At 43.2% G+C, this 10253-nt stretch overlaps 1 protein-coding gene across 2 annotated transcripts in view; it reads right to left on the bottom strand.

The window, feature by feature from the left end:
• LOC117957830 (E3 ubiquitin-protein ligase SMURF2) overlaps positions 1 to 10253 on the bottom strand; it is a 62277-nt gene that overhangs the window by 30246 nt on the left and 21778 nt on the right. For both annotated transcript variants that reach the window (XM_034893891.1, XM_034893892.1), the window contains exons 2-3: positions 5216 to 5254; positions 3239 to 3347 (exon numbers count right to left, since the gene is read on the bottom strand). In XM_034893891.1, the coding sequence (XP_034749782.1) occupies positions 3239 to 3347; positions 5216 to 5254 (148 nt within the window). The remainder of the gene's footprint in view (positions 1 to 3238; positions 3348 to 5215; positions 5255 to 10253) is intronic.

Raw genomic sequence — 10253 nt, 5'->3', positions numbered from 1 at the left:
CACACACACACACACACACACACACACACACACACACACAGGAGAGACAATGGGAAAATTTCAATAAAAAGGAAAAAGCAGCCGATTTAATCCGTCAGATGTGCTTTCTAAATACATCCCTTTATTTGGCAGACAGTGTTCATACGAGAGGCATCTTTGGCACCGTTTTAATATCTTTTACTCCAAAGTTACTGCCAAGAACATATGGTCAAAGGGAAAGAAAAACATTTCATTGCAGCAACACTTAGGTTACCATCTGAGATACAAACAGAACAAAAAGGGAAATGCCCAATACGAACATTCACCACGGGGGACTGGAACCTGCTCATGTTCTCAAATTGATTGACAGATCTCTAGTCTATATCCACGAAATCCGGGATTTCCGCTGTATGCATGTCTTTTTGGCCAATGTCCGTTGCCTTCTGCTATCTTTGTGTTGGCGTTCTAACCTCCGGTGGATTTCTGAGGACTATGGTTACCTGGTACTCAGATCTCTGCAGGGTAAGTCCAGACAGCGAGCTAGACTATCTGTCCAATCGGAGTTTTCTGTCGCACAACAACTTTTGAAAGTACACATGTTCCACCAAAACAAGTTCTTTCCCGAAGCTATTTTGCAGAGGCCCCGTTGTTCTGTGCTTAGCGCCGCCCATGTAGATTGTGTGCTATCCAAGAATGCGGTGTGGACTAGCCAGACCCTCCTCCGAAGCGCTGTTGAGGAAGGTCTGGCAATGCGAGACTGACAAATCTCTTATGCTTCCTCTGCATTGTGGCACTGCATTTTTTTCCTCCTAATTATTTTACATAGTAAAATACATTTTACATTAATGATCTAATAAAGAAATTAATGGGGGTGCCGTTTTACTGGGTGCTTCCATGGCAATTCAGCCTTGATGGTGGGAGGAAAATAGATGGATGAGTGGGCGTAAATAATTTGAGTCTAGACTGGGTACTTAGCATTGCAGATGCATAATTTAATAATGCCATATTTGAAGAACTCCTAATTAACCAAATGGGATGAGTGAGAGCACACTGGCTCCAAAAATGCTTGAAAACACTTCATAACCAGCTGATGTGTGGTGAGCATCTGGCGTCGAAAGGCTGCCGTGCATCACCCAGGTGGGTGCTACACATTGGTGGTGTTAGAGAGTAGTCCTCCCCCCTGAACCACTTTGAGTGCAATGATAAATATTATGGAATTAAACTAACCCCACATCATCCCATAACCTTCACCGTGTATAGAGATAGGCATGGTTTTATTTCAGTTAGCTTAATAGCTGGTTTCATTTGCATGAAGAGATGAGAGATGATCTTATGGAAAGTACCCCATGCCTATCTCTATGTATCGTGGTATGTGATGATGTGGGGGGGCTATTTTAATTCCAAAGGAAGAACATTTATTTATTTACAATACATTATTCATTCACAAAGAAGACTGGTGTCCTTAAAAGGTTGGATTTTCCTAGTTTATTTTAATCAAGGCACTAAGATCAATTTCCAAAAGATATTTTTTTATTCCACTTTTTAATCAACTTCAGCAGGGGTGTGTAAACTTTCTCAAGCTACTGTATGTATATATATATTTTTTAGCGTCTTTGCAATTGCAGCTGGGAGAATGATGCTACATTGCCGTTACAGTCAATCCCCCGGCAGCAATTGCAGAGACGCCAAGAGCACAGATGAGAAAGTCCAGGAAATGCCGACCAATCAGAGAAGAGGGAAGGGGGGATGTTTTAGAGACTAAAACGGAGCGTTTCAGACAGAAGGTGAATAATGGTATAATAGGTATATTCAGACAGACAGTATGATAATTAACATTAAGGCATGTAAACAGGTTCTAGAGAGATAGATACTTTATTCCTCCCAAAATAAAAGTATGACGCAGATGAAATGAGCACAATATGGGACCTTGAAATTTCAACCGGATCATGTTAGTGTCTGTTTTACACACTCGGTGCAGGGCAGAATGAGTGTGAGAGGCAGGCAGCCAGCTAGACTGTCTGCTATCCTTGGCATGCCGGCACCCATTCCGCAACAATGCTGAAGGGTCACAGTTCACGTGCCAGTTTGTCGGCTGTGACCAATAAAACCCTGGACACACACATACACACACACACACACAGTATTTCTACACTCTCGAATGATCACATACGATCAAATGGAAAAAAAGATTCACTGCCAACAGCTCAAATGCACTCGGCTGTAGTCGGAACACCTGGTGTTGGAGGCCCTATTTTAATAAGTGTGAGCCAGCCAGACAGCTTTCTAGCCTGCTCAATTAAAACCACTCTCCTTCAACACGCCAACTGAGAGTCCTGCTGGTCATGAGGATAAACACTACAGAGAGTAAAAGGGGGTACACCGATGTTAAACTGGCCCAGAAACACCAGTAATTTGCACATAAATTCCAGACTGACACATCTGCAGACTCTTGGGACAAATAAGCGTAGAGAAGCTCCACTGAGCCTGTGTCTCCTCTCCATCGATCCATCTTTGATACACACACAGACACACACACACACACACACACACACAAACACCTTTTTCCCCTCTTGTCAAAAGTGACACAAGCAGCTAATGTAGAGAGAGGGTCCTGTATCCCCAGCAACCAAACAAACGGAGACATGTGCTTCCTCTTGCTGTTGGCTATGCATGACGGTTGGATAAACACCCAGGCGAATACTGGAAACTTTCACTCTCACATTTTCACTCACGTGCTCTGTCTCTGTTTTTTTTTTCTTCCCCCAGGTTACTTTCATAGGACACACCATCTCTGGGAAAGGCAATCAGTGTACAACAAGACATACATGTGTTTCTGTCAACGGAAGAAAATACTACTGGAGACGCCATCCATTTCAGTTTCTTTAAACAATGCTCTAAAAGGGACGTTTTCAGACTCTATAGTGATGCTGAAGGGTTATGTCATCACAGAGGATAGATGAGTGAGAGACCAGATGCGAGAGCTGTTGACATCTGTTATTGTTTAGGTTCTGTTAATGACACAGCCCGACACTTCTCCGTGTTGCTCACTTATTGAGGTTAAATAAAGACAGACATAAAAACTGTGAGGCACTGTAATGGACCAAGCAGGGCCTCAGACTGCTGTTTGTAATCAGATTAGGTCTTTAGGAAGGTGGGAGGTATTCAAATAAACCAAGAAGGAATCAGAATTTCTTTTTCTTTTTTTTGCCGTTGAAAACAGATGTTCAGAGATGAGGGTGTTGACGTGTCTGGGACTCACAGATCATAGTGTTGATTCCACTTGGGGTCAAGTGTGTTCCTCACAGTGTCTGTAGAGTGGCATTGCCCTGAACCGTCCACAACAACCTTGGCAAAGGGATCAGGGAGACCTGCGGGGGGGGGAGAAGAGAGAAAAACGCTCAGCCACATCCACCAAGGACAATTATCAGATAAACTATTTTAACAAGCGGTACAATACACAGCGGTGCTAACCTGCTACATGGCAGATGGCGAGAAAAACAACGGACACAGATGCTGCGGTGTCTAACACTGGTATTCTGCTTCGAGACCAGACCAGTTACACAATACGCATTGTTTACTTCATTTCTTTTAATTTTTGGATTCCAATATGAGATCCTTTGGAGACAAAAGTACAGTTGTGGATAACTAAAGATGTATTGAATTTGTTGCCCTTAAGGGGTAATTTTAGGTATTTTACAACCCTATATCCCCATGCATTGGGGTCCAAGTGACTAATGGGAACAAAAGTCTTTATCTTTTTTATGTTGATGCATAATTACAGCCCGTTTCATGTACACAACTATCCATGTTATTTGAGGGCAATTTGGTTAAAAGTAACGTATATTTTTGATACAGACATTATGAAAGGGGGTCAAATTTGACCAGAGGACGACACAAAGGTTAAAGATGAATGTTTGGCCATTTCCCCCTTTAACAATGGAGAGAGGAGGAAGACGAGCAGGAAATCGTCCCAGGTCGGACTCGAACCCTGGACATTCTCCATCGAGGCATGAACCTTTGAATATGAGCGCCCGTTCTACCAACTGAGCTTTCCTGGCCACAAACAAATTGAATCTTTAACAAAAAGGTCCATCTGTGGAAGTATCCTTTGCATAAGTTGTCAGACACTTAGAATAATAATCTAAGACCTCTCAGGGGCGAAAACGGCACTTTAGTGGACAGAAATTGAAGATAAGCAATGCCAATTACATTTCATTGCAGCTTTTTTCACTGCTGTTGCTTAATAATGGACCCATTTTTAAATTCCCATCACTTAGATACAAAAATATGGAAAAATAGGGTCCAGGTTAAAAACAAATAGCGGTTATTGACATTTAATACAATAAGCTGGTTAGGTGTGAAAATATACACCATGAGTTTTGCTGAATCTATAAGCAAATTATTGATTAGTCACACAAAAACCAATCAGTCCCAAATTTAGTGAGTTATTATTTAACTTATCATAACAAGGTCTAAATTTTGCTTGTGGTAACATACAGTAGGAGCTGCAGCTGTTATATTATTAGAAAGAGAATCACTCAGACATGTCAACATAATAACAGACACACACATAATGGATTTCCCACACACACACACACACACACACACACACAAACACACACACACACACACACACACACACACACACACACACACACACACACACACACACACACACACACACACACACACACACACACACACACACACACAGCATTGGAATGGCAGGAATGGCCACAGAAACCACCTGAGTGATCAGATGACCTTTAGGTCACCATGACAGTCTGAGCCAAACACACCCAAACACTCACAACACTAAAGGCACCCACACACGAGGTATTAAGTCTTAGTGGAAAGAACCTTTACTGGGTGTTTTATGCAAAGTGTTGGCAGAAATTCAGTCCAAAATGGAAATAAAAGTACACTCACTGTATCTTGGTGACATTTTGCAAAATTTAATCAGAGTTATAGTGTGTCAGGAATGACTTTCCTTGGTCTGTGTGTTGATGTTTAAAGTGATGGAGACACTAAGTGAACACCATGGACAAGGACATAGGGAGTAAACCATCCACATCTGTTGAAAAAGCTAAATGCCTAGACCCCAGTGTGCCGTTGAAGGCTGTCGGCACAGAAAAAAAACTTTATGGGCCCACGTTTTTCAATCTCAAAAGATCTTTGCAGTGAAGATATAATATACCCAGTTTATCTTTTACGGCTGTGATCGGCAGATACTTACGGAAGAAGTCCTTCTTCACCAGGTTTTTGGCGCAGAGGACTGAAAGAAAAGGTAGAGTCAAGGGTTAAATTAGTGTTAACATTACAATCACATGCAGTAAATCAGGATTTTATTGTGTGTGAGATGAAGACATAATCATCCGGGTGCTCATGGACATTTTTCTTTCTCTGGCGTTGAGTAATGTTGCTCATTAACCATACCCTTGTAGCCGAGCTGCCCCGATCATATCAGGATTATCTGATATAGGCGGGCCAGAAGCGACAGTTTTATCTACCAGTTAGCTCGGCTGGTACTAAGTGTACGGGGATCTGGATAAGTCCCCCCGTGTGTTATTGTGATTGGTCGTAGTGGTATCCAACTGCATGCAGTGAGATTTTCAAATGCACGCTTGGTGCCGCACTTTGAAGATGGGCGTCTTTTATTACTTGATGCCAGACCATTAATCTTTCAGATTTGGGTCTGGATTTCCAGACTACCAAGTACTTGCTCTTGGGGTGAATTGTTGAGTCTCTAAATTATACAGTGGGGCCTAAACCTACTCCATCTGTAAAGTGTTCCAAGATAACTTGTGTCCGAGTATTAAAACATCTCATCTGCAACAGCAGAGGAAGCAACTCCTTCGCGATGGGTTTGAAGTTGAAGCGTTACATTAGTTATCGTATCTTTAGATGTCACGCATTACAACATTCAGCCTTGGAGCTAGAGGAGGGGATGTTTTGTCTCCGTCTCCTTCCCAAAGCAGCCTGTTGATGGGACCCTGTTGATCTACTGTGAGAGCCGTGGAGGCGGTTGCCAAGGTGATGAAGCAGAGACGCTGACACCCTCCTCCTGTGTACGTGTGGACGGATGAGGAGGCTCAGCCACCACCTGGGAGTCTGGAATTGCAGTTGCAGCCTTTGAGTCAGGCCCAAGGGAACCCAGTTTGGGCTCGGCTTATTTCTGTGATGATGTTTATTTAAGGACACTAATTGGTCTGGACATGAGTGGCTGATTCATTGGTTTGAATAGAGATGAGACTATAAGTAATATGACTGAGATAAGATTATATTTAAGATATACAATTCATCTGTTGTGTCTTGAAGGCTCTTCAGCTTTTCTAGGCTTTATGTTGTTTATGTCAAATGTTCAATAAAAGATCTAAAAAAAAAAAAATACGTTATGTATCAAATACATTACAGGAGTAGAGAGGACGTTTCTTACAGTCCACTAGACCGGACAAGTAAACCCACTTCATAATATAAATATGGTTACTGGAAAAGGAAAATGAGCTCTCTCTCTCTCTCTCTTAGATGTGGAGTTGGGGTAGTGGCAACTAAAATGTTGTTGGTTTTGTTACATCAACTGTTTGCTGCTTTCCTTTGTCTTATGAGATTAAAGTGAATCACTTTCAAACTATCACCATTTTCTAATATATACACCAGACATTTAGACATTTATTGATTAAATCAAGAAAATAAAGTGCAGATTGATTGATGAATGAAAACAATCTGTAGTTGCAGCCCGATCCGGTTGCTGTTTCTCTTTGCCTGCCTGGCTCATGTGCAGGTGACAGTGCTCAGACTTTACACTGCTAACACAAATAGACAAAGACACACCCCATAGTGGCAGACTGCAGCTAAAGCCATTCAATCTACAGCCACTCCCCCCTCCTGCCCCCCTCTCTCCATGCCTCACATACTCAGACACACACACCATGTCAAATATCACCCTGAATCACTTTAGGACTGAGCTGAAACTATTTGGCCCACCAGGAAACAGAGAGGAGGGAGCAGGGTAACCCTTCTGGGTGCCTTGTCGACTAAATTAAAGTTGCAAATTACCAGCTTCACCACCAACATCTACATATGCACACGGACACACAGACACAAACACACACACACACACACGAACATGCCCGACAGTTGAGGAAGAATTTCTTTACAGCAAACATCCCTGGGAATGTGTTACGTTCCAGTGAAACCCACCTCATTTCTAAAACATCTGGCATGTATCCCTTTCGGTTGCGCTCTTCCTCAACACACAGACGAGCACGCACAACACACACACACACACACACAAGCTCATTCTCCACTGATCTACTGTAATTAATATGAAGAGGCACAGAGGAATAGGTATGGAGGTGAAAAAGACGCATTAAGGTAATAGGTGACTGTTGCCATTTTGGGTTTCCACAGCGGTCCTGCCCACACGCCACAGACAACACGGACATTATGGGAAACCAAGCTAGTCGGTTATTTGATGGTGTTTTCAGAGGGGAAACATTGAGCACTATGTTCCCCAGTCTAGAAGTTACAATGCAATAAATCCGCAGGAAGTGAAGAGAAAGAACAGTGAACCACTGGGAAATACAAGGCAAGGTAAGGACGTGGCAACAAAACCCAGCACTGTTATTTTTTTATTTAACGAGCTAAATAAAAATGCACAACAATGGTCCAGATGACAACAGATCCCCGCATTTAAAGTCCAGACAGGAACAAAGAAGTGACAATAAAGACAAATTGAGACCAACTGCAGAGCAAAGCAAGACATGACATGGCCCACAGCGGCCAGCTCAGCTTCAAGGGACGGTTTGAATATTTTGAAGAGGGGGTTGTATGAGGTACGTTTCTACAGGCAGTGTGTTCCCTAAAGTAGGATGTGGTCGGCACGACAACACTTTGGAGAAGCAGGCAGGAGAACCGACACGGGAGCTGAACAATGTGGACAACTAAACGGATTTCAGACACCTACAAAAAAATAAAAAATTATATTTCTAACTTTGTTATATGTTAAAATATTTACCTTGCTGCAAGACAGACCTTTCCCCCTCATCTCTCTCTCTCTCAAAGTTCTTCTTCTGTATACTCTGTTGGCTCGTTGCTGTCATAATCACTCATTTTATTTGCTTATTAGTATTTGCTTTGTTGTCGCTTCCATGAACTGCTGAGCGTCTAAGCCGACCAGCTGATCTGCAGCGTCATACTGTACAGTCGAGGAACAGTTGCGGTTCTGCGAAGGAATACGGAAGTTCTACGGTGGAAATAGTATAAATATAACGTACACTTAACAGATTATAGTTGTTTTTTTTAGATGTCTAAAAGAGATTTTTGCTGCTGCCCCCATCCCCGTAGATTACTCTGTTTGGTCTGTTTCTCCAAACTGCGGGTGTGCCGAGTCATCTACTGTGGCTAATACACGGACTACTGATAAGCATGTCATACAACCCCATCTCAAAATAACCAAAATATCCCTTAAAACCAAACTAAGCTGAGCAAAACCTGCAGACCCTCCTGTGAGTACATAAGCAGTCTCCGGCTAGCCACACAGCAGGAAGGCAACTCTACAATTATACCTATATAGGCTCCGTATGAAAACATACAAGGGGCCGGATTACAGCTGAAAACCGCTGGAATGGTGCACGCAGGGAGACAATGGTTGCAGGGAAGCCAATTAAGAGTCTGAGGCTGCAGAACAAGAAGGAGAGCGCCAGGACAGCAATCAGGACACAGTGGAATCAAAATTACAGCTCTCATTACACACCCAGCTTTGTTCAATTGATTAAAAACCTCTGTTTTCATGTAACTTGTAGGCAAACTGAGATCAAAAGTCAGGGTTGGCAAAGCTCTACTCTATCACCTCAGCCGGCTTAACCTTCTAAAGGACAGATAAGTAGAGCCAAATGGGCGTCTTTATACACACACACACAAAACTTTCCAGAGTAAAAGGTCTCTTACCACAGCAATGTGTGCCTCCTGAGACAGCATCATGCAGCAAAGGGCAATTTTGCGGCAGCGGGGGGAGTGGGGGGGGGTCACTGGTACGGCCTGTTGTTTTCCTTTACCCCCCGAATGTAGCACAAGCAAACTTTATAATTTACAACCGTCGTATTCCATCGGGGCGTTTATAGATGTCGACATTTCCGACCGCATTTGAAGGCAAGCGACGTGTAGTTACATTTTCGAGAGGGGCATGTCAGGCTACAGCGTAGGGTCCACGCCTCCACGTACCTACGTACATAGCCCCGGCGTAGCTTTAACGCAGAAACATGACCCACCTTTGAAATGCACTACTCCCATTCAAAATGAATGGAAAGGCGTTTTTGCCGGATTGCCTAAAACCCTTCAATTTATGAAGGATACAAGCCAACTTTTGCATTAAAGCTGCTATTCTAATTTCACCATTTACTCAGTACTGGCTTTCAGCTGTTTTCCATCCTTTTTCAATCGAGCGTCCACTTCCAGAAGCAAGTGGGAACCTACCAGTCAACACAAAAAAAAACAAGAGGATCAAAAACTGAGAACTGAGACGATCAGCAAAGTCTCTGTTGAGGACTCAAAGCACTCTCAGATCTCTGACATGAAGGGCAGGTTGGCTTTTTAGGTCCCTTGGAAGGAGCCTCCGTGCCCCCCCCCCCCCCCCCCGTGAGGAAAGCTTGGCCTCATTTATGTATGATGGAGCTTCTCTCAGGGTCTCTGCTCTCTCCTCTCTAGACAATCCTTGTTGCCCTTTGTATGCATAAATCAGAATTTACATCACACCTCCAGTGTGTAAGTCTCTCTAATAATGCAGTTATAATTCTAACTGCAATGCTCTACATTGAGCATAAATGAAATAAACAAACCGAAGGAGTAGCAAGGGGGATCCTAATGTAGGGCAAGCAGGCAGGAGAGTGGAAAGTGTAAGGAGGGAAATAATGCAAGAAGAAGCTTCATGTTTTGATCCAATGGGGCGGGACCGGAGGGGGGGGGAGACACCAAGGTACTTTATTTTGAGTTTTGAGTTTAGCATGGCCTACAGACTTCAGTGTAATGTTGAAAGGCCCAATATACATAAAGAGGCGCATTTCCTTTCCTTTCCCAAAGAAAAGGTTTTATATAATGACATTAATATAAGAGGCGGGGCCTCTTTACCCACCCAGAAGCACAGAATTGCCCCAACATTTCTGTCGTTATGGGAATTGGGGTCGAGATGACAGAAGCCTTCCCCAAGAAAAGGAAGTGGGCGAGCTTGCACCTACAGGGCAGCGTCGTAAATCTGTTGTTATATTGGTCACCCTGGA

The sequence above is a fragment of the Etheostoma cragini genome, chromosome 15 (assembly GCF_013103735.1).
Source record: "Etheostoma cragini isolate CJK2018 chromosome 15, CSU_Ecrag_1.0, whole genome shotgun sequence".
NCBI lineage: Eukaryota > Metazoa > Chordata > Actinopteri > Perciformes > Percidae > Etheostoma > Etheostoma cragini.
The sequence above is the reverse complement of the archived record's forward strand: the minus strand, read 5'-3'. Positions and strand labels throughout refer to the sequence as shown.